Source organism: Alexandromys fortis, unplaced genomic scaffold (assembly GCF_014885135.2).
Source record: "Alexandromys fortis isolate MF-2015 unplaced genomic scaffold, M_Fortis_MF-2015_v1.1 scaffold_64, whole genome shotgun sequence".
Classification (NCBI taxonomy): Eukaryota; Metazoa; Chordata; class Mammalia; order Rodentia; family Cricetidae; genus Alexandromys; species Alexandromys fortis.
Genome location: NW_026067976.1, coordinates 5,141,666 through 5,167,151, shown reverse-complemented (window position 1 = coordinate 5,167,151; position 25,486 = coordinate 5,141,666). Strand labels below are relative to the sequence as shown.

Genomic DNA, 25,486 nt, shown 5'->3' with positions numbered 1-25,486 from the left:
TCCTCTCCAATTACATTGTCCTAACAAAAATAAGATGCTTAAAATTACTCACTGGTGATCAAATGTATTTCCAAATCGTGACTATTAAATGACATCAACAACTCAAAATGAACATGGTTCATGGTTTAAGACCCCAACCATAAAGAGTCCTTGGGGGAAGGAATGGATCCAAAATAAAAATGTTCCTTATGAAGGCAACCCCCTCTAAATAAGAAGTTTATCTGCATGACCATGGCAGCCCATCTCCTAGTTCACCCTAAAAGTTCCTTTCTTTCCAAATCCCATCCCAATTCACTGTTCAGTAGCTTCCTTATTTAAAAGGCAACTTAATCTGGAGTGGAATGTGCTGTCTCTGCCCTCAACGCCAAGAAGAGGCTTAGAGTGTAACAGGTGTGAAAAAGGTATCAATTTGGTGAGACTGATAGGCTTACGAGCCTCTCTACTTAACCAAGGTTTTCAACACAAGCTACTTCAAAAACAATAAATCTTTCAGCAGACTATGTAAGTCAAGGTATGAGAGAACACCACTGAAGCCTTAATGCCTGGTATTCCGGAAGTTCTTAAATACTGCTGTTTGGCACCCAAGGTTTAATTTTAAAATGTCTGTTCATTTTGTCCAAGAGATAGCTACAAATACAGGCAGAATGTGTGTCACAGTCGGCTTGCCTAGCATATCCTGCATGAATAGTCAGCAAAAAAGGTAAGACGTTTACAGTTTTTAAGAGCCCACCAACAGCAATACATGAACTATAATGACAAGACAAAGGCTCACTCCTAAGGACATTCAACTTGATAAAGGTGGCACTATTCATAGTTACACCTCTACTGTGGACATTTTTCTCATGATAGAATGTATTTAACACATCCTTCCATTTATCCTAGGAATGCATCGCTCACTAACTGACAGATAAATTTCACCAAGAGTTTTAAGACCCCATTTATTGCCCTTATCACCCAGATGTTCTATTAAGAGGAAAAGTTTTCCAACATGAAAATAGTTAGCCGGCACAATTTCTGGATAAAGAAGTATCTTTGCCACTGGAGGTAGAGGCAGGAAAGTTGGCAGGGACTAGAAATGGAAAAAGGATTTTTAAATCCCTGTTGTATTATCTACCAGCTGTAAGTGAATAATAACTAATATGTCTGCAGCCTCAGCCTTAATCTTAAAACAAATGATAGTATTCAAATATAATATTTCACACATGCAGGCTGATAACAGGTTTCTCCCTTTCTTATTTCTTGAAGATCCTGTGAATGACACAATACAAAGCGCAATGTATTTAATGAAAGGTTTCCAGGCTGATTTCCCTACAGGTTCTTTTCTGTCTTTTCTCTGGAACCCACACACGGGCTATACTGCAGGGACTGAGGGTGTATATAAAAATAAACCACGCGCTAGTATCAGAGCTGATACCCTTCTCCTACAGGGGCAAGTGAATTATTAGATCTGTGTCGTGAGTGTTTTTTTTTAATATGCCATTGTTCCCACTTGAGCACATTAAATTTTCCATATCCACTTTTAAACCAATATAACCTTTTTTTTCCTTGTTCATAATGTTCATGCTGTCCATTAGCAGGAAGAAAATCCAATAGTGGAAGTCATCATATAGTAGTTATACATAAAGCTTAGCGGATGGACACCTTTGCATCCCCCCCATCCTGAATGGATACTATATGGAGTGGGCTCACTCGAGGGGGTAGTATGCCTCTTGGGAAGCTGTGCTAATATTTTTTTTTCTCCTATGATTGATCACAAACCCATTTTTTAACATTACACATTTTTTTAAAATTTATTATAACTCAGGTTCAACATCTTCTAGCCCAACAAATTGAAGGTGCTGGAATCTTTTGGTCTGGAAGATGTGTTTGCCAATTATTTTTGCACTAGTGCACATAAACAGGGAAGACTGGATCTTAGGTATGAGTTATACATTCCTGTACAAAATAATTGTATATTCTATGAAGACTGATTCCTTTTCTGGAGAAATATACAACAACACAAGGGAAATCTTGTCCTGGCAGCATAGCTGGAGTGGAAGATACAATATTAGAAAAAACAGGGCTCCTTTCATTACTGCGATGCTGTGTGTCAGAATGTCTCTCCTTAATGAACCTGTTTGCAATAAGACTCCGGGTGCAAAGAGGCTATTTAGAGAGACTATTGTGTCTATAGCAAGTCCTTCAAATATCTTCCCACCATTAGACATGCCGCACTGACCAATTCTGTCCTGATTGCTGTGCTTTTTACTATCAAGGGACATTCTTGCCCAGACAGACGGATGGATCAGACATTGCAGTTCATAAAATGTTTACAGTGTAACACACACACACACACACACACACACACACACAGCACTATAATACAAGCTATTGAGCTCTGGAGCACACAGTGAGCTGAATATGACAGTGTCATTTGAAAGCTTATAACGCTCCCGTATCAATGGAGGGCCTGAGCAACACGGTGCTTGCCTGTCCCTCTCAACAAAAAGCCTTGCCTAACACCCTCACTTTTGGAAAACCCCCATGCCCACTGCTCACAAGGGAACATTTCACACAAACCCAACCTTTTCTATGCCATACATATTTCTTATTTGATTGAGATTTTACTCCTAATTGCTGACAGAAAAACAGGACTGTATATGCCATGCCAAGCAAACAGGGTGTGGGAAGTACGCTAATAATAAAAGAACAGCAGAAAACCTTGCTAAAAAGATGTCAAATTCCAGTGCTCAGTGACAGCCTCAGAGAACAAGGGGCCTGTCTCTACAGCAACTGAAGCATCTTCTCCTAAATCAAAGCTTTTTTTTTTTTTTTTTTTTTTTTTTTTTTTACCAAGCCTAACCAGAAGAGCCGAGGCTACCTGGAGGACGCTTCTGCTCAACTCGGCCGTTTCGTGCTTCAGCCTCACCTTTCACGCAGTTACACCCTGACTGATTATCCACCAAAGCCTCTCCTCCTGAGCTTTCTCTAGCAGTACACACTTTCCATCCACACACAAACAATGTGTGTGGCAGCCAGCTGCAGGCTTTACAGTCCACTCTCCCAGCTGTCGAACAGAAGCTCAAATCCAAAGGTCCAAACCGCCACTGCTTTAGTAAATTCAGTGGCTCCAAGATCTGATAAGGAACTGTACACTGTACACCTAACTGAACCGGAACCCAGTGAACCAAAAGCATCTAATAAGAGTTTCACACCACTGTTTTAAAAGGTCTCTCTTACCTTGCTTTCTTTTCTGGGATCGAAGTTACATTCCATAAACAAACTTGACATATACAGTTAGCTGGTTTGCAGCTTGATTTCCATTGCTATATGGACTAGCTTTGATTTCACTGTGTAGTTTTTCATCCACATATTTTATCCCCATCAGGATAAAACCTTAAAATAATGCTATTAAAACTGCTTAAAGAAGACTGGGGAGTCTGCTCAGCAGTTAAGATATGGGCTGCTCTTCCAGAGAAACAGGGATCAATTCCCAGCACCTACATGGCAGCTTACAACAATCTATAACTCCAGTTCCAAGATGTCCAACATTCTCTTCTGTCCTCTATGGGTACCAGGAACATGGTACATAGACATTACATGAAGGTCATACAACACCCATACACATAAAAATAAATGACTAAAATAAAAAAACTTTAAATGTTTATTAAAATACAATAGGCATTTCGATGGGGATAATACCCTACTATTACTATACTATAAATGGCTTAAACATACTGAAGTATGTTTAAGTACCTGTCTGAAGACCTGGGAACAGAGTCTAAGAACACAAAGCAATCACTCTTGCAGAAACAAGCAATAAAAAAACAAACATACCTTAAGAGTGTAAGAAATGGAAAAAGCACCTGTCTTTAGTTTAACAACCCTAGATGTTAAAGTAAGACCTTGTTCCAGAGTCTTCTACATGCAGTGGCCTCTCCTATACTTAGTCAGTATGAGTTTTCTTAAACTTAACGATTTTAATTTTTATTTTATTATTTTGTGTTTGGCTGTTTTGTCTGCATGCATGTCAGTGTACCATGTGAATGCAGTGATTTCAGAAGTCAGAAGAAGTTGCTGGATCCTCTAAATCTAGAATTACAGATGGACGTGAGCTGCCGTTTAGGTGCTGGGAATAGATCTGAACGAACAGCCAGTGCTCTTAACCACTGAGCCATTGTTCCAGCCCCCACTCTTTAGTTCTTAAGTGCAAGATCTACTAAAATATGACCAGCCACATGCTTTATATACCCCCATAAAGAGAAAAGAATACAGATAAAAAAGATGACAGACATTCTAAACATTATTTCTACGTGTCTTTAGAGCAACTATTCTCAAAGTATTGTCTCAAGGGGCTGGGTATGGCACAGTAGTAGAGCGATTGCCTTGCCAAGGCCCTGGGTATGGTCTTGAGAGAAGCAATGTCAGCATTGCATAGGGATGTAAAGTCTCAGGCTGCAGCACCCATCTACAAAAGCTGAAGATGTAACTAGGGCCCAGTCACATGTGGTATCAAACAAGATGTACCAGGCTTGACAAGGACACAACTAAATACTAGAACACTCATGTACACAGTGCTAGGCTGAAGCCCCAGAACCACAAATGAAAAGTCTATGTGCAGAAAATCATTCTGCTACATGTTCAAGCATACACACACATACATGGCCTTAAACTATACAATATGAATTACATGCATATTACTTAAGATGTCTAATACTCCTTAAAGATTTAATCAATTTACCATAAGTCAAAAAGAAACATACAGAAAGAAAAAAATAACACTGCTAGATTGAAAACATCTTAAACAATATACAAATTTAGAGCAATATATGATTGACCTTAACGCTGTCTTTAATTATACTACACAATACAAACCACTCAATTAAATCTTTCATTTGAATGAAAAAAAGCATCCTCCAAACAACTAAAAAAAAATTGAACACTTAATTCTAACTTTGAGGTAATGTGAGGGAAAAAAGAATGGGAACCCTGTAATGAAGTGTCTCACGGGGCCTAGGGGAGAAACCATAGCCACTTAAAGCTCACCACTCAGCTGGAACGGCCACATGTGGCGGGTGAGGACAATGCCTTTGCCAAGGTAGACAGAGGAGAGAAAGTGAAGAGACTGGAAAACGGGAGCAGAGAAAGAGCAAAATGAAGTCAAACTATTGGGATGTTCTGCCTCTACAGTGTAACATCATAAAGAACAACAAACTACGGTCTCTCCAAGCAGTGACCCCAGGGTATACTGAAGCCAGGCAAAGATACTAGACAGATTTTCAAACTTCATGAAAACAATATTCTGGGACAAAGATGCAGACTTTGGAGGCAGGAGGTGGGCCAGTGAGATAGATGGTTTGGCAAGGAAAGGTGCTTGCCCACCAGCCTGAAAATTTGGAATTGATATGGTTAAAAAAAAAAAACCCTCCCATAAATTGTCCTTTGACCTCCACATACATATATATCCATGACATGTGTGTACCATCCCACTTCACACACAAAATAAATAGGTGAATGTAAAAATTATCTACAGGATGTGATGATACATGATCATAATCTTTCTGTGACAACTTGTAAGGTGTGATAGCCAATTTGAGTCATCTGAGAGGGAGGAACTTCAACTGAGAAAATGCTTCCTTAAGATTCAGTTGTAGGGCCTGGCGGTGGTGGCACACGCCTTTAATCCCAGCACTCGGGAGGCAGAGGCAGGCGGATCTCTGTGAGTTCGAGACCAGCCTGGTCTACAAGAGCTAGTTCCAGGACAGGCTCCAAAGCCACAGAGAAACCCTGTCTCGAAAAACCAAAAAAAAAAAAAAAAAAAGATTCAGTTGTAGGCAAGCCTACAGGGCATTTTCTTAATTAGTGATATACATGGGTGGTACCACTCCGGGATGGTGGTCCCGGGTTCTACAAGAAAGCAGGTTCAGCAAGCCATGAGAAGCTACACAGTAAGCAGCACCTCTCCATGGTCTCTGTGTCAGCTCCTGCCTCCAGGCTTGAATTTCTGCCTTGGTTTCCCTCTATGGACCATGATTCTGGATATGTAAGCCAAATTAAACCATTTCCTCCCCAAGTTTCTTTTGGTCATGGGTTTTCCTCATAGCTGTATAAACTCTAAGATAAGACTTTATTTTTCAGTTAAGACACTCAAAGGGAACAAGCAGACTTCTGGTGCATTGGGGGATGAGGTGGGAGGGAGGGTATCTGTGTAGAGCTCTCTGACTCATGACGGGGTCACCAGACTTCCAGGTTGGAGCGCCTTCCACTACCCCATCATCCACAAGGGAGATCTACCTGTAGTTCTAGCAGTAGTTTAAGCTAAAAGGGACTCGACAAAGGACTCACTGTCCCTTATTAAATGAAAAATAAACACACAAAAGAAGAAAGAAGGTACAAGACCACAGAACCCTATGTGAGACAGCCATGAGGATATAGTAAGGAGTGTGTGTGTGTGTGTGTGTGTGTGTGTGTGTGTGTGTGTTTCTCTGCCTGTTTTTAGGGACAATGTTATAGTAGTAATAACAATCCAATGATTAGATGAAATATATTGAGCCCAGTCTGCTGATATAAATCCCAGAAATGAAGAGTCCAGTAGTTTAAGGCAAGAGGCCAGCTACAGAACATGCCTTTAAAAAGGCAAACAAATAAAGAACAACAAATAATGTTAATTCAATGGGTACCAAGAATATGCAGGGGAAAAGGAGATTAAGGTACTCAAGAGGTAAGACTGACAGAAACTGCTGCCGAACGTGCTCCTCCTCTCAATCTGACACGCTCATGCAGTTAATATTCTCAACACATATCCACGTGCACCTTCAACACTAACAAGCTCTGAAGCGCTCAAGGCTCTCAATTTGGGTTCTCCCCACCCCCTAAATACACACACATCGGGGTCTTAAAACTTCAAGCCTTCCTTATCTTTTGCTTTTAGACTGTACACATCCCCTAATTCATTTAAAAGTTAAAATGTACTTATTCATCAACTGACAAAGAGATAAGGAGACTATGATAGATTCGTAGTCTATTATTTGCAGATAGAATGAAGGATTGTAGGAGTCAAGGCTTCTCGTTGTTTTCTACACACAACTCCTCTTCTGTCAAAACATTTCATGTAATCCCCTGTATACAGATTCATAAACGAGGCATACTGAAAATAAATAATAAAATTACTTAAAATAATTCTTTGGGGTACACGTGTGTATACATACACATATATTTACATTTATTAATGAAGAAAATTTGCAAATGAAGATGGATGTGTTTGTTTTGTTTGTGCTCATTTTTACATAGGGAATTAAGTCTTGGCTACTGCAGGATACAGTAAATATTCAACTTCTTAGGATATAATTGATATTTGAGATGTAATTGATATGTGATTTATAACCATCAATGCTGAGAGTTCCACTTCACATAAAGACACAGGACAACAGGGCCTAAGCACGTTTAGGGCCATTTCAGACACTGTTGGAAATTCTGTTCTAATCCCAAGCTATAACCATCTTTCATTAAATTCAGGTCAGCTACTCGCGGCAGAGATTCCAGTTGAGTAAGACAGGCTTTCGTACCCCAAAGCTAATCTTTAACACAATACACAACCCTATGCTGGTTCTGCTGCCACCTCCCAAGTGCTAGGGTTACAGATGTGCACCAAGACTCTACCAACAAACAGAAATTTTGAAATAAAATGTTCTAACACAATAAAATACAAAATACTCATGTGTAGTTATGTGCTAAAGAATGGTAGTAGAGAAATACTAAAAAGCATTTGTTCCCATAATTAAACTACTATGGTTCTGTAAGAGTAGACAATGTTCAAGGTTTAGCAAAAACACTAAACTAAATACCATACTATTGTCTTAAACCTTGAGCTGAGCCATCTCAGGCCATTATTTGCCGAGGCTGCGCCGTGTGATGGACTGTAGTATAACGTTCATGTAATGTGTGTTCAGAAGGAGGACTACAGTGAAGTCACACGCAGAAGAGGGGCAAGCAAGGCCACAAACACACTGTACTCACAGTGTGGCTAATTTCTGAATCATCCATTCTTTTCATCATTGCGGATTCAGAGGCCTTTCACTGTTGTCAATTCTTTTGCGACCCCTTATTTAAATTACATTATACATTAACTAATAATGAAGACAGCTTAAAAGTATGACTTTCTTTTTGAGCTTCAAACCGTGATTTATTTGTCCAGATATAATAGATTCATTTTTAGATCTGCTCTAGAGAACTGATGGTCCAAAATGCCAAATTCAAATTTTCTAAGGCAAACCCTTCCCATCTGTTACGGAGGGAAGGATAATCAAAGGACACATTCTCATCTTCTCATCAGTAAGACAGAGTGGTCTTCCCTGACCTATCATGACAGTTCTGCTTACCTGGCATTCTAGCTGCCTCGAGTTTTAACACAGTGGTCTCCAGCTGTCAATTCTCACTTTTCTAGAACCTACATCTGGCTAAATCTGGAGGCAGAGGTGACATTTTCTTCAGGAAGTCTTTGGACAGCACCCCCTGTTTGGAGAGGCCTCTGGCATTACCTTTCCATAGCATGTGGAGTTGTGGTTATCTACTCTGTTTTTCTTCTCTGATACATTTAAAGTTACTCAGAGCACAGGAAACAGTTCTACCTTATTTACAGCTGTAGTTCTTACCAAGCAGAAGAAATTCTGCTGTTGTTTTGTTTTGGTTTGGATATCTGATCCAAGAACTACCTCTACCATAGTGCTACACTCAGCCTACGACCACTACTGTAGAAAGCTATGAGAATTACAAATGAAAGGGTAATAGATAAATGGAAACAAAAATTGGTTAACTCTCAGAAGCATTTATCAAGAAGCAAATCATGTGAGTATGTTTCATGAGATGAACAAAATCAGACTATAATCATTAGGTCTTATGTTATTCCTGTCTTCAGACTTAAAGAAAAACCAATTGAAAGTGTGACTATATAAATTTAGATGTATCCAACGATGGGGCACTAAATACACTGATATCTTAAATGCATAACTTACAAATCAACAGATGTAAGAGCAATTAAGAGAAATAATTAAATTAGAATTATACCGTATTTCTTGGATTTGGTTGATCCTCAAACACTAAATTCAGATGTTTTTAATTCATAATGGTCTGAAAAGAGCAAATAAAACATACTACAAACTATTTGCCATAAATCTTAACTTAGCATTCGAATTTAATCTAAACACAAACATAACCCTAAAACCTCCAGGCCCATAAATAGTCAGACAACCAAAATCTGATTTCCAGGACAGTGTTTTCAACTTTACAGTACAATATTTATACTGAGGAGATAAATTATGTAAATCATAATGGTTTATACTTGTATCATATCTAAGCCTGCACTTTTGCATTCTACAAGATTCAGGAGTCTACAAATTTGCCCAAAGCTCATGTGGTCTAGTGAAACAATTTTATATTTAAGGTAGTTTAATATTGACTAAGATTTAAGATCTATTTGGGAAATCCTTCAAACAAAATGACTCACACTACTTATTTAGCACTTGACCACGATGTCTATACAACTCAAATTTAAAATTAATTCACAAATTATGTCTCTATTTAAACCATTGCTCCATTTACCTTCTTTCTACGCTGCCTTAAAATATTAAATTCATACATCAAATTCATATTTAAATTAGTTCAGTCTTAAGTAATCTTAGTTGACAACCCAAGTAGCCAAAAGAATATGGGTAAGCTTTCAAACATAAATTTTAACATCCTATTAAATTTGTGAAGGGTTTGTTGATGCTGTTTGTGTTTTGAGGCAGGGCTTCATATAGCCCAGGATGGTCCTAAACTCAACTGTATAGCTGATAGTTAAGGATAGACATGAATTTTGGCTCCTCCTGCCCCTACCTTCCAACAAGGAGACTGCAGGTATAAGTTACCACAGGAGGTTTAGGCAGTGCTAGAAATCAAACCCCAGGGCAACATGCATGCTTACAAACAGCACATGGCACTCTAACGACTGAGCTGAATCCTTACCCAGTGAAAGCTTTCCAAGTAAGCACATAAAATATTTTAGTATTTCAAAAGTGTTTTTAAACTATCAAATTGGGTATCTCCAATGAATAGAATAGCAAAATTAATGACTTTGGGAAAAATTAATAATGAAAACCTTACTTAAGTCAAGGTGAGGGAATCACAGATACAAGCAGCAATTTATCTTCTCAGTCCCCATGGCTGTAGCTGTATTTTTCCTTGTTCTGGGGGATTAAGAGAGAACAGTCCTAGGCCTGGAGGTTTTCAGAAACAATTAGGGTCCATTGTGTTGGGCGGCATCCTAAAGTCTGCATTAATTTACTGCTTCTGTTGTTGTTGTTGTTTTTTATTTTTCACTCAGTCTGTGGATACCTACACAGCTAAAATAAGCAACATAAAGTACTTCCAGTATTTTGTTTTGTTTAGATTTTTCAAGACAGGATCTCACTACGTAGCTTCGGCTGTCCTGGATAGAACTCACTTTGTAGAACAAGCTAGCTTAAACTCAGAGATCCACCGGCCTCTGTGTGTGCTGGATAAAGACATACACTGAAGTACTTCCAGGACTTTACAATCTAGTTCACAGCACTACATAAATAACTATAAAAACTATACTTAAAAATAAAACAAAATGATAAGTGTCTTAAGGGGAAAGCTACAGATTAAGAGACATACCTGGGAAAGCACATGGCGGGGACACAATGTGTAAAGAATATCAGAGAAAAGAATGAAGGCAGGTAAGCTGGCCTGTACTCAAAGGAGGCTTTGGCTGCAGAGCTAAGGAGTTTGGGAAATGAACAATGACAGTGTTGGCGATTTCTCTTTAAAGTCTCCAATCCCAACTAGTGGAAACTGAAGGCGGCCTGCCCAGCTACTGCTGCAGCAAGCCTGAGAGGGAGAGGGCAATGAGTGACAGAGATGCACCCGAAACCTTCCAGCTGTAGCAAGCACAACAAAGGTTTCAAGGAGTATTCTAAAGAGGAGCAGGTGCAGAGGGCAGTGCAAACTAAATGATACATTTACCAGTTGTGCTGAACGGTGGAGGCCTGTTCAAGCATATGACATCAGTGAAAAGTGGTCCCTTCTACAGGTCGACTACTTTCTTGGAAGGAACATGTTTCATGTCACAGAAAGGCCTAGAACCTGAAACTTACTGTGCGGAACCCAACTTCCTAACAGATAAAGTTAAACTTGTGTCCATACTTAAGTTTTCACTACAGGGCAAGGCTGCCTTTAAGTATTCAGCTAGCAAAAGACTCTGTGGGGCTATGGCTCCCTATCTGACAGGAGAAACAGCTATTCTTCTTCGCAAAGGCCTGAATTACTCTAAGCTAACACCACAAATGGAAGGAGTTGGGTCACAGACAGGTAAGTGTATCTTATAATTAAGATGGTACAGGTCTGTACTGTTTTTTTCTTGAACGACGTAGTCAAACGTGTTCAGGAGCCAGAGATGTAACTAATGGTGCAGTGTTTGCTCAGCATCTGCAAGTCCTTAGGCTACAACTGAGCACTGCAAGATAGATGGAAGGAAGAAGGGAGGAGGAGGAAGGGGAGGGAGGGAGCAGGAGGGAAGAGAATACAGAGGCAGAGGGAAAGAGGATAACACATGTTTAGTAAGGTCTAACACCTTGGATAAACCTTAAAAGACATTAAGAAAAAGCATGCCGGGGCTGGTGCTACAGATAAACAGCTGTGTGCATACTCAGGATGCATGTAGTCCCCAGAATGGAGTAAAGGGACCATGAAAGGGGGGGGATCTCCAGAGGGAAAGAAAAGAAAGGGGACAGGATGGGATATAAACATTTTGTAAGGGGCAGCTTGACAAAAGCTTGTGCACACACCACCAAGCCCTTCTAGAACCTAGAAAAGAAACATCTCTGAGCATATGTACCTACTTAGGTGAGCAGACCTGCAGCTCAACAGCCTCAGGAACTGCAAAAAGATCACAGAACCGGGGATGCCAGTGTTATGACAAGAAGCAGACTCTTTGGAATAGCACACACACAAAAAAGAGTTTAAAATGGCCCAACAAAACGCTAGGCTATGAGAGCTGAGTGGCTTAGTCTGGCTGTTTACTTTTCTAAGGGTCTCATTTGACAGGGGTAGAACACAAAGGAAGTGTGTGCTGGCTTTTACAGAAAACATATGGGAACTTACCTGGGGAAATTTACTCTCTCTTAACTAAACAAGGACTCTTTTCAGGTATCGGAGTTGAAATTGAGAAGGACATTCTAAATTACAGAAAATATGGGGGAAAAGTAAGCCGCCAGTGATGGCTGACCAGGATACATTAATATTCTACTTCATTCCTGGCATGCTGGTTAGATTGCCAACCTGACACAGACTAGGCACCTGGGAAGAGAGGACTTCAAATGAAGAACTGCTTCAATTGGACTGGTGACATTTTCTTGGTTGGATTGCTGAACTATGTGGGAGAGCCTAACCCATTGTGATCAGTGCCATCCCTAGGCACGTGGTACTGGGCGGTTTGAGAAAGGTAAAGAACATGAGCCAGGAAGCAGCTTTCCTCCATGATTCCCTTCTCTGCTCTGGCTTGAACTCCTGCCCTGACTTCCTCAATGATGGACAGGGACCTGGAATGTGTAAGCCAAGTTCATCATGTTTAACACAAGGGAAGCAAGCAAGGACACATGGGTAGTTGGTAGACTTAGTCCTGGTATGGGGCAGAAGGAAAAATGGACACGAAGCAGTCTATCTACCTGAATAAGTTTATACATAAACAGAAGGCCTAGTACTTCAACAACTTAAGTTATTCCCCCAAATTGTGCCTCCTCAAAATAAGTTTTAACAATCATGAAATGAAACATAAACTGATCAAGCCAGAGCTTCCCTTCCCATCTAGATGCTCTTGTAACCACAGGCTGTGAAAAGGGTTTGGGTGAGAAAATTCTATCAGTAAGAGAACACCCGCTAAATTGGAGTAAAGGGTCGAACACAAGTTGGTGACTATATCACAGGCTGAGTTCAAGAACGACTGCCACAAATTCAGGCAAGGTCTCTGATCGGCAGTACAGAAACTCCTGATCCTCTAAGAATCCCCATCTCCAAACCCGGCTCCCACTCAGTGATGTGGCATCATCTCCTTTCCCTTCCTGCTGACGAGAAAAGACTAGAAAAGAAATGATGGGTCAATGGAACTTAAAGAGGACAGTCTAGAAAAGAGCAACGATGATCCCAGGCTCCCTGGGAAGCCTAAATGGCAGAGGGACAGGAAGAGAACAAATTAACATATTTCCAGGCAAGAGATGGTAGAGGCCAAGGAAAAGGATGCAGTTAAAGACCAATTTTGTCAGTCTACAAGAGAGCCACACCTCTCTCGGCTGAAATGAAACTGACCGCAATCAAAGACACAAAACTTCCTAGAGCACTCAGAGCCTCGGGCAGGGTATCTGGTTCTGTGCCGCCACCACCATGTTCTACCCCAGAGCTGGCCTTCTTAGGAGCCTTCTCAAGGCTTCACTCTTCAAGTGAAGACCACGGTACTAGCATGCTAGAACTCTAAAGGAGACGCAGTGTGCACAGAATACACACTGGAGGCAGGCTGAGCTTGAGTCTCCACTCTGCCACCACCAGCAATCAGACTTTAGGCTGGTAATCTGAATTCCCTGTGCCTCAGTTTCCTATCTGTAAGAGCAGAAAATAGAAATCATTTCATCTGATGCAGTTATCCCAAGAATAAAATGCTACTTCTGCTGTAACCAGATTTCTTATTTTTTTACTAAAGGCCTTTCCAGCACAGGTGTTTATGTGAGGAATCTTTCAGGAAATGTCTTCCTGCGAAGTACAACTTCTCACAGTGTTTTTCTTCCCAGGGCAGATACAGACAATAGTGACCAAGCCAGAATTCCCCCCGAGCCTAATACAGCTTCAGAACCCTGCTGAAGAAGTTTCCACAAAGGACAAGCTGACTACAACCCAAATACTAACAGTGCTTTATTCCATCACCACTACGTCTTTGCCATAGGGTTCAATCTGGTTCACATATTGTACCTTTAAAAAACATAGTGACAAGAACTGGGATATATCTCAGTTGTCGAACACTTGCAAAATACATACCAAGCCCTGGGTTCAATCCCCCAGTACTGAAAATAAAGCTTTAAGAAATCCCATAGAATGTCTTTTGATAAAAGATTTATCAAGATCCTTACAAAGAGAATCCCTAAGTCTATAGCTAGTGTAGGATCACCATGCTCTTGGCTTGCAGCTCTAGGGGACCTCCCGAACCACTAGCGTCTCAGTGATATTTATGCTGCTCTTCCTTATGGAATGTGAGGGCACTGATACTCAGTGAGGGGAGCTGTCATTTTTTATTATTCTTTGAAAACTTTATACATGATTATATTTTTGTCATCCCAAATTCCTGTTACCACCTCTCATTCCCCTCCTATCGAACCCCTTCCCACTCACTTCTCCTATTCCCATGTTTTTTTTTGGACCAACCTGGTTTAATTAAGGTTGCCTGCATGAGCTAGTGGCTATTTAGAGGAGCATGGGCAAATTGACAATGGCTGTAATTATGGAGAAAACGACTCTTCCTCCACCAGCACCCATTAACTGCCAGCAGCTCCTCAGGGAAGACAGGGCCCCATAAGCCCCTTCCCCATCAAAAGCATCAGGTCAAATGAAACCACCATACTTACAAATTACATGATGCATGATTTATGCATGTATCACATTATGGAAAAGGCTAAACTACAGGGGTGAGAAAAATATCAGTGGTACCCATAATGGGCGGAGAAGAGGTTATTTCCTCCATCAGTCAGGGGTATTTCTCAAGGGTAGGTAAATGTTCTTCATCTCAGCTATAGGGGCAGTTTACAGAACATATACATAGTTTATCATTAAAATGTGGCAGTACAACGGTATAGAAATCATACTTTCATCACAAAGAGATTCTAAGAAAATCCTGACTCTCCACTGCCTACCATCTACATAGCATTGTGTGATGTGACCATGTGGCCCTATACACCCCAACACGCTGATCTTTTAAATGTCCTGTGTGTTCCATGTAGAAGGTCCTCACCCTTGTACACTTTTGCAACACAGCTTTTCTGAATTCACTCTAGGCTATCTCCTTCTTCCTCCCACACCTCATATTCTCAGGCTAAAGATCTTTCTCTACTCTTAAAATGTCTGGTATTTACCTCATCTTTATATTCACATTCACAGAAAACAACTGTATATAATCTAGGCAAAAGATAATATAATTAAATTGCTTATCTCTAATCAGTCTATTGAAATCCAAATTATTTGAAAAATACTACTCATATAAAATATAATGCAATATTACTATATTATATTATAATGTACTACTTTATTTTATATATTATAATAGATATGATATAATATGTTATCTATTATATAAATTATATGTGGAAAAGGTTTCAAACTAAGGAAACTCTCAGTGAATTTACATGACTGTGGAAACATAAAGGATAAAATAATAGAGTTGGTCCAACCCAAACGTAGAGCAGAGTATCCTCAAGACATAGAAAAGATACCTAGTGAGCACTACTCAATCTAGGGTTCTTGTTTTTAAAATCAACGACACACCTTCATTCTTAGAATATATGTATTCTATGTGTGTGTGTATGTGTGTATGTATGCATGTATGTATGTATTCATGCTTACATGTATATGGAAAACACTCAGCAAACCCATGCCAGGATAAACATTTCACAAAACAGAATTTGCTTGTCTTCTTCATCAGTATATCCCATCACTTACAAGAGTTCCTCCTTGGCTCAATAAATACAGGCAGTTCTCATCCAGCCTCATGATACAGGACCACAGAGTACTCACGCACACTAGTATTTAACCAAAGTAACTGAATAAAAAAAGATGTTTTTTTTTTTATTATTTTGTGACCTTTAAAAGATTTTGGTTGTTTTGTTGGTTGCCAGGCATAAGAGTAACCCCGCCACCAGGAGAACCCAGAGTTCAAGGAAAGCCTGGATTAACAGTGAAACCCTTTCTCCCAACCAGCAAGCAACTGTCAAAACATTAAGATATTTCTTACTATCAGTTTCAAACGTACAGGAAAATTGGAGAAAAATGTCGGTCATTTTTCTTGTTTGGTATATGGTCAAACACTAGAGACTCTCTAAGGTTGAGTAGTGTGCTCACTAGGTATCTTTTCTATGTCTCTGCTCTGTTTGGGTTGGACCAGCTTAATTATTTTATCCCTTGTGTTTTCACAACCATGTAGCATCACAGAGAGATTCCTTAGTACGAAACTTTTTCCATTATCTTTCCTCTGCTGTATCTCCACAATTTTTGACATACACAGTCTCCCAATTTACAAGCATAAATTAGATACCCATTCCTCAGGTTTGTCCTTGGTCAATTATGGTGTTCCAGAATCCTGTTCATAATTAGTTCAGATTTTACTTTCCGTGTGAATACTTTCCATTTCTCTGCTTCACTTTGTGCTTTGTTGACAGATTTCCTGCAGTTATCACTTTTTTGTACTTTCACCTGAGTTTATCAAACACTGTTATAAGCCAAATAAAAGGAAACAACAATTCTTCTGATATAGTCACTCATAGCTTATTAACATGATAAATGAGCTTTGGACTATACTGGTGGGAAACTGGTGTTAACTTAATTAACCATGGCAAATAATAGAATCATGCAAAGGAAGAAATATTTAATAATTTTAAAATGAATGAAGTGAATCACCACTAGACAGAATTAAGAAATAGAAATTGATTATCTTCGTACATCTTATCAAAGAAACAGGGAGGTCCCTGAAGACCCAGCTCCATCAAGAATAACAGACGAGAGAAAAAAATCTATCCTATAATTCCAACTCTGCGACCAGTGACAAAGCTATGTGCCAGTATTACGTTTTTATGATAGTCCTTATACAAGGTCAATAATATCTCTTCATTTGGTGAATGGACCAATAGAGAAAAATACTAAATAGCAATTTTAGAAAAGCAACTAAATATTACCATACAAATATACATAGAGGATATAACTGACATTACTCCTTAATGTGCTCATGGAATCCTCATGACCACCTACAAGACAAAGGGCATTATAGCCACCACTGTATGTATAAGAGAATATCAGGGCATAAAGAAGCCAAATAACGCATCCACAAAATATGCAAACAGTAACCAATAAAGCCTGAATTTGAACTCAAAAAGTAACTTCATAGATCGAGTTCTTTAAAATGTTATTTGTATATGTTTGCTGCACAAGATAAGCATGGTCATCAGGAAGGGTGTGCACAACACTGATATCTAGATGTTGTGCAGCTCCAAGTCAGTATAACTCAGTGTCATAATCAGTTCATCCAGCTGCGACATCAAGCCCAACACACAATGATCCATGGAGTTAGCAAAACCATTCCCAGACTATAGAGGAGCAGAGTAGAGTGGAAAAGTTCAAAGGAAGTCAGTTATTTTACTCTAGTGAATACTGATGTAAATGCCAGACAAGAACCAATTAGTGCATAGGATTCACTTTGTAAGAATAGAGTCTTGTGTTTATCATAAGTGTGTATGTAAGAAGAGCGCCATAACAACAAGGTGTGTATAACCACAGCCTCCACTGACTGGGAGTTAATCACACCGCTTGTGGAGGTCTGATTTCACAAGAATTCCATTCGGAGCAGGAACATGAGGGCCTAATAAGGATGTATGGTACAGGAGCGAAGGGATTAGTTAACTAAAACAAGTGGATTCTTCTCTAAACATAATCTGCTCATACAGACATTTAGAACATTTGCATCTCATTAGGGGTATTAAGTGAGAAAAGATTCTCAGTACCAAACAATCCTAATTATAATTCATCTCAGGAAATAAAGTGAGTTTTCTTAAGTAAAATGGAAAATATATAGCAAGAAACATCTTTAATATAATAGCAGGACTGTCAGCAAAGTCAGACACCAAAACAAACCTAATAGGCTAATGGCACACGAGCAATGAAAACTAAGTGCTCTAAGGATGACAATGGTTCTTCATGTTCCTCAAAACTTTACAGTCTGCTTTCTCTTACTGTCGATCGTAACAGTCCAAAGCAGAAATCACTTTATTAAACAAGAGACTCAGTTTGCAGGCGGCAGAAATAGACTAACAATTCACTGCATCACATCTGTTATGAAGATGAGACAAGACGCAAAATCAAAATGGCTAATAATTTCACTCCTCAGTGGGCTTCCATTTGAGGAAGGTGCTGTTCTACTTCTCCATCCCACCAAGAAGGAGAACCTACCAATCAGGTCTTGCAACAGAAATTTCTTCAACCGAAATAGAGTTCAGTGTATACTTCGTGTTGTGTTATTGCTAGAAGCTCAAGGACAACTTTATTAACATTGGAAAGAAAAACTCCAAAGTGGGGAAGCTGCAACTCCCAGCAGTTGCTGGAGAAGTCAACAAAGGGAAGAGAAGAGAAAGGGCATGCAGTGTGAGGTAAGGCAACATGGAGGTCAGACACACGGCAGACGGGAAAGCTTCAGAGAAAGAGTGAGAAGGCCCCAAGTACCAGAGAAAGCATGATCAGCTGCAGCCAGCAGCCTACAGACAGAGAGAAGGAAAAGGTATCCATATGCTAATTGAGTCAGGACTCAAAAGGGCAGGTAGGCCCAGCAGATGCTGAAGGCTGCTCTGGAGCTTCTGCAGAGGGAATCCTGGGAAGGAAACTTACAGATGACCAAACAGCAAGTCAGAGGTGGTGCCCAACACGGAGCATCGTTCTATTCCCATCTGCCTGTCTCACTGTGTCACCCTCAGAAGGTCGGGCTGGCTAATTGCCTTTCTGAGCACCACAGCCATCTTGCAATTAGTTCGCTATTTTATTTTAAAGTTTCAGAGAAGAAGTAGTCACTGCCCTCTCCTAGCAGAGTTCCCTCTCAGAAGGCTCTGGAGGGAAGGTAGTCCCACACCTACCCAGAAGGCTAACCATCTCTAAAGACAGTGCAGCTAATTGAAATGGGGAGGTAGCCTTTCTCTTCTTTGTTGAGATCAAGGACTTTCATGTTCCTATTCGACACCATGCCATGTGGAAAGAGGGGGCATGCATAGGAATCGGTGTTTTATGTCAGACACAAGTATTTGCCCTAATTAATTTAAAGATCCATATGAAAACTATGAAGGGGTTGCTACATGGAAGGAAGCAGAAAAGGCCATCACTATCCAGAGGTAGCTAAGAAAATACTTCACCATGAAATAAACATCAGAGGACAATGAACTCTTTTACCTTCCCTAAGAGTCAAAGCAGCTTAAACAACGACAGAATTTCTCAGTCAACAGAATGAATCAGAACAACAGTCTATGTTATCATTAATTTTATAGCTTCCAGTAGGACCTGGTAGAATAATTCTATCCAACGTCCTCTCTAGAGTAAGTCTCTGCTATGGGGACTAAGGAGTGAGGGAAGAACACAGGGATTTAGATCAATGAATCTTTTGTTTATTTTTCTTTGGGTAAATTAACTATCCTTTCTCTTTTAAGCAATTTTTACTTTCCTTGAAAAGTAGAATCAGGGCCAAGTTATCTGACAGAAGCTAAACATGCATACACAGGGGCATTCAAACGATCATACATATGACAGGCATGTTTTTGTGTTTTAGCTATAAGTTTATGATGACTGTGGTGATCTGCACGGGAATGCTCCCTATAGGCTCATATATTTGAATGTCTGGTGCCCAGCTGGTGGAACTGTTGGGATGGATTAGGAGGTGTGGCCTTGCTGGAAAAGATATGTCACAGGAGGTGGGTTTTGAGATTTCCAAACCCCACGCCATTACCAGTAGGCTCCTTCATGCCACTTCATACCTATGGATGAGATATAAGCTCTCAGACACTGCTTCACAGCCACACTTGCTTCCTGTCATGTTGGTCACAGATTCTAACCCTCTGGAACCATGAGCCCTGAATGATATGCTATATTTTGTAAGTTGCCTTGGTCATGATATTTTACCACAGCAATATAAAAGACAAGGATGAAAAACTAAATCTCCTGAAACAAAGCGTCTGAGTACTGCCTTCTCCTGTGTCTGTTCCTTTCACCCACCTAAGCATGGAAGCAATATGCATGTAAACCTATGAAGGTTTTCTATTTTTAAGCTAACCCACAGCACATACCCCTACAGAACACATTCACCTTTTCTTCCTGTGCCCTTTGGCATGTCCTTTCCATTGGGTCTGATTAGGATTATTGTGTTGGCAGAGAGGTTTATTGCATAAGAAAGCATACTTAACACTCTTCACAGGGTTCATCCACTATCCAGGCCTATTTTCAACTGCCCCATGCCTTAAACTGACCCAGGGAAGATACAATGCTCTATAGAGATACCCACTGGTACTACAGTGGGGACGGACTACAGCTGACATTATCAACTTTGTCAGACATTTGTCACTTCTGTACTGTGGGGACTCCAAGGCAATGAAACAAAATACGTGGGGCAGCTCTAGAGAAGCCAGAAAAGAGGGCTCCACATTTGACAGAACATTTTCTCCAGAGGTGCTTGATCTGCTTGTGTTCGCGCGCGCGCGCGCACACACACACACACACACACACACACACACACACACACACACACACTGTTAACCCTAAGACCACTGGACCATCAGAAATATCTGGAGTATGAGCCATCTGATGGCAATCACAGTGACCTGGAAGGGGAAAGAATGGTCAGAAGGCCAGGCAGCCACACAGTTAAAAACCTCTGCCCAGTCCCACAGCCCTCCCCATGCCACCCACAGCGCTGCCAGCAGGAGGCAGGTGGGAATGCTGTTCTCAATGTCCCCAGGTGATGCTGAGGGGAGGCTGGAACACAACTCTGCTCAGAGGATTTCATGATTTAGGTTGCTTGGCTTCCTCATCCTCTGAAGTAAGACACTTCATGACTGTCATGATTTTTATTCCCAAGGGCCTGAGATTTACAGAGCCAAGAGTTCCACAGTAAAGACATGATTTATAAGGCTAACTACAGAAAACATTAGCACAAGAACAAAAACTTTCCACGTTCTTTTATGTCATGACTTGATCCTTGTGAAATATAGCGAAGGGAGCTGAAGTAAAAGCTGTGGTCAGAAGGAAAAAAAAAATAAAACCAGTCACTTCATGATTGGGAATCTTGGAAAAGGAATAGCACTTTTACTTTTAAAATTCATATTTATTTTACTCTCTGTGTATGGATGTTTTGCCTATATACATGTATGTGCATGATATGAGTGCCTGTTGGATGGCCATAAGCCATCTGAAATCAAACCCAGACCAGACATCTTCAAGAGGAGCAAGTATTCTTAAACATTGAACCATCTTTCCAGCCCCACACCCAACTTTTCAACATCTAAGGTTTAGAAAAAACGATATACCCAATCCCAAAGCTTTTAAGTAAAGAAAATGGGTAAAATACCAAAGCAATACTACTCCATAATCTGTGTTTGTCTACTAAGCCATGATAGTAACAAGGCATCAATCATACCAAGAGATGAAAGCAAACAAACAATATCACAGATGATGCAACTACTTCTTAATAGATGCTCTTTTCTTACCAATATGTCAATAATAGTCTCATGTCATTTAAAATTCCACAAAATTCTGGTTTTTAATTAACCTCATCATAACACATTTTATAACTGAAGCCTTCCAACTTAAAGTCCTATGTTAGCTAGACTGAATATTTATATACCTGAAATAGTGTAAGTTCAATTTAGATGTCTAAAAAACAAGAAAGTATGGTAGATTTCTCCACATTAAATCACAATTCCACAAAATGTCTGTTGTTACAAGAGAAAATATTTATAGAGTCATATGTGACAAATATTTATATATTAGAAATATAACTAATAAATATACAAAACAAAAAAATCTAACATTAGAATTTCTAGTATTCAATTCTCTGCCTTCTCTGGCTCACCAAGGACATCAAAAGCATCAAACATTGTTAGGCATTCTTTCCACACAGTTTGAGTACATACCGCACCCTGGCAGGTTAGAGTAGCAGGTAACCCTTGGTTACAGTGATAGATGTTAAGGTCTGCCCATTTGAGGGATGGAAATAAACCACAAAATCTTTGGTATCCAAGTCGGAATTCAACAATATGGCATACACTGAAGAACTGCTTGACTAGAACAAATCAAGGCAGTTGTAGAAAAGAAGTATACAGAGATTATAAAGGCAAACGACACGAGGGAGCTCATAGTCTACTGCCATCTCTAACACAGACTCTAAGATTTAATCCACCATAGGTCTCCTAGGTCAATAACTATTATTCCCATGATGTCATAATCAACTTGAACCCAAAAAACTTGAGTTCGAGTTCACCCCTTCCTATTGTATTATGGGAAGCGTGGCGTTAAGAACACAGCACATTAAATGAGTTCTCATTTACTCTAAACTCTATGAGGATCTAAAAACACGCATGCACCCTCCAACACACAGAAAACCTACATCATTTCTTAATCACATCACCTCGTTATGGATTCACAATATTTCCAAGACAGCAAAGTAGTAAGGTATCAGTAACTCTCATGTGTCATTTTTAAAAATAAAATCCCCTGGCTCTTCTGAAGAGGATAATATCCTCTAGTTTGAAGTTAGGTATCTGTTTAGTAACTATGTCACCAGTATCCAAAAGCTAAATCTAAATCTTTGAAGTTCAGAATGGAGCTCAGTGGCAAGATGCTTACCAACCATTTGCAAGGCTGTGAGCTCAATATCCCCTGGGAAAAAAAAAAAAGCAAAGCTAGCCATATTTGGACCCCCAAGATGAGAAAGGTCTGTTAGTATTTGGTATCCTGCTGAAAAGTCTTGAGAAACAGATTTCAAGCCATCCCAGAAAGCAGGCTGACCTAAACACCTATCTCTACAATAGCCAAAACAAAGGTACCACTCCTAGTCTACCAGGGTTGGGAATGAAAAGCCATGCCAAGTCTCGGGAGAGGAAGCAGGACTCTCCCACCAAAGAGACAGCTATCGCCACAAACTCCACAAGGAAGGTATGAGCAGTCTACAGGGAGGAAGAGGTCCACCTCCTGATTTTCATCTGGCCCCACTCCCATGTATCAAGTTAATGTTTTAGCTCAGTGAAAGTAATTACCAGCCAGGCTCTGCAATCCATCAATTCACCCTGGGCATTCCTGCTGATTCTTTCTTTGGTCTCTAGGACCCAAGAATCTCTTTTGTTGATCTGTAAGTGCAAAGGAAAGGTTGGTTGTTACTAGTTTCTTTCTATTCTAAATTTCTGCCAAGTAATTAGAACAGAAAAAGAACTATTTTCAAGTTTTTTAATGGAAGCTATGGGGGTTAGAGTAGTCAGAGCCTCTAACAAAAATAAGATTAAAACCATACATCTTTGGTGGCCCCCTGAGCTCTCTATGTAGAATGGACAAATGTAATTTGACTCTAGACTGTGGACTCAGGGACTTGATCCAAATCACCTGCACTCTAATTTAGGTCATTTGGCAAGAATATCTTAGTAAGTGAAAATGTATATGAATTTACAAAAGATGTTCTTATCATCCCAGAGGGAAGCATGATCGCCATCCTCATTTTACAGACAATGACTGGAAAGTTCAGAGGTTAAATACACTAAACCCAAGATCACACTTCAATGGTTACAAAGCAAGCTCCTGCCTCAAAACACAAGACTTTTAAGTATTTTTCCAAGTAATTGTAATATGTACAGCTTAAATGAATTCTAACTTGAAGACTTAATACCCAAAATTGAATTAGGAAATTTATGAGTTAGAAAGTTATCTTTAAGTGTTGATCATGCTGAAGGCACTGTTCATATTACATATTCCACTAAACTACAGAAATGATAAAGGCATTCTAAAATTCTGCCCATGCTCTCTACCCACCTTGTAAGTCCATTTCCTTTGTACAAGCACACTGAAAATCAATGTAAATTTGTGTGTGTGTGTACATATACACACAGATATAAACTTGGTAGAAGACTCGTGTAGTAAAAATGGCAGTAATGGTGAGTTATAATCCTTCAGCTTGAAACAACTGCCGCCTTTTGTGATCAGAAACCCTGCAGATACAGGATCTGTGACTATACATACTCCAAGTGGCTCTGATCGCTAGCTAGTCAGGCAATGTCTCCATTGAAACTGAGCCAGGTATATGCTGTGGTCCCTTAGATTGCCATGCAGTTGACTTGTAAAAACCTTATCTAGTTAACACAGAGTGGAAAAAGAAAAAAAGACAAAGAAACTAAAGAAGAAGAAAATGAAGGGTTTTTATTGGAGGAGCAAAAACATTCATGGTAAATTATCTGCTTAAAATAAATCCATGATAAAAATAAATAAATAAGCACAGACTACTACAGACATTTTCCTGAAGAGAAGTCTCACGTGGCTCCCCAACAAGTGGCAGCTCATCTTGTCACTGCCAAAAAAGACAATCTATGATTCTGATGCTGTTTAGACTTAGGCTTATGCGTGTTTGCATATTAATTTTTAACAAAAAAGTTTTTTTAAGTAAAAAATTTCCCAGAAACAGTCCAACAGTCTTATACTTTTGTACAGCAGTATAATATTTCCATATATTACGCTAAATATAAATCCAAATATTTAAAAATGTTTTATAAAATCCAAAAATATAATAACTTGATTAATTACAAAAGAAAGAACTTTGCATCATCTCCGTGTAGACTAAGTGCACGGTGTTTATAAAGTCCACAGTAGTGTGTTATAATGTCTGAGGCCAACATAGTCGTCCACAGTAGTGCTATAATGTCTGAGGCCAGCATAGTCACACATCATCCGCTCACCAACTCATCCGCAACTTCAGACTTGTAAGCTCCATTCATAAGAAGTGTGCCCCACAGATGCACCAATTTTCACACTTTCTTAATTCATTCATGTACTCTTATTGTACCTTTTCTATGTTCAGATACATTTGGATATAAAAATATCTATTACAGCTGCCTACAACATGCAGAACAGCAATATGCTGTATAGCTTTGTGCCTTAGGAGCAAGACAATGTAGCACATGGCTTTAATGGTCAGGCTACACCATCTAGGACTGGGTAGGATACTCAACGACATTCACATAACACTTCCATCTAAGTCTCCCAGCATGTCCCCACTGTTAAGTGACACATGAGAGCACAGATAACAAACACACCTCTGTTTGTCACCGAATAAAGCCAAGGCTCCCAATTCAACAGCCAGAACAAGCAACATCTGTACTCCTTTGATGTATAAAAATTAACTTTAGCATGCACACATATTTTTCTTATTTCAACTCTGTATATAATTACGGACAGTCTGAAAAGTGTGGTAAAATACAGAGCAAAAGTTAGTTGTGATCTCAAAGATGACAGCTACTAAGAGCAGCCTTTTCCTTCTAGTCTTTCTCCCTCTGACTAATGGCTTATTTGAAATATTTCCCTTCCCATAGAAAACGGAAATACTACCTTTGAGGGGCAGTAATAAGAAAGGGAACACAGATTAGAAGGAGTTAATTTTACTGTACTTATGGCATCTTGGTTCAAATTTCCTAACTAATGACAC

General features: G+C 39.7%; 1 protein-coding gene across 8 annotated transcripts in view; it reads right to left on the bottom strand.

Annotated features, from left to right (window-relative positions):
• Window positions 1-25,486, bottom strand: part of Bnc2 (basonuclin zinc finger protein 2) — a 403,030-nt gene that overhangs the window by 316,507 nt on the left and 61,037 nt on the right. For 5 of the 8 annotated variants that reach the window (XM_050157439.1, XM_050157440.1, XM_050157441.1 and 2 more), the window contains exon 2: window positions 23,061-23,150. The exons of the other annotated variants lie outside the window; for them this stretch is intronic. In XM_050157439.1, coding sequence (XP_050013396.1) covers window positions 23,061-23,150 — 90 coding nt within the window. The remainder of the gene's footprint in view (window positions 1-23,060; window positions 23,151-25,486) is intronic. 8 annotated transcript variants of the gene reach the window in all.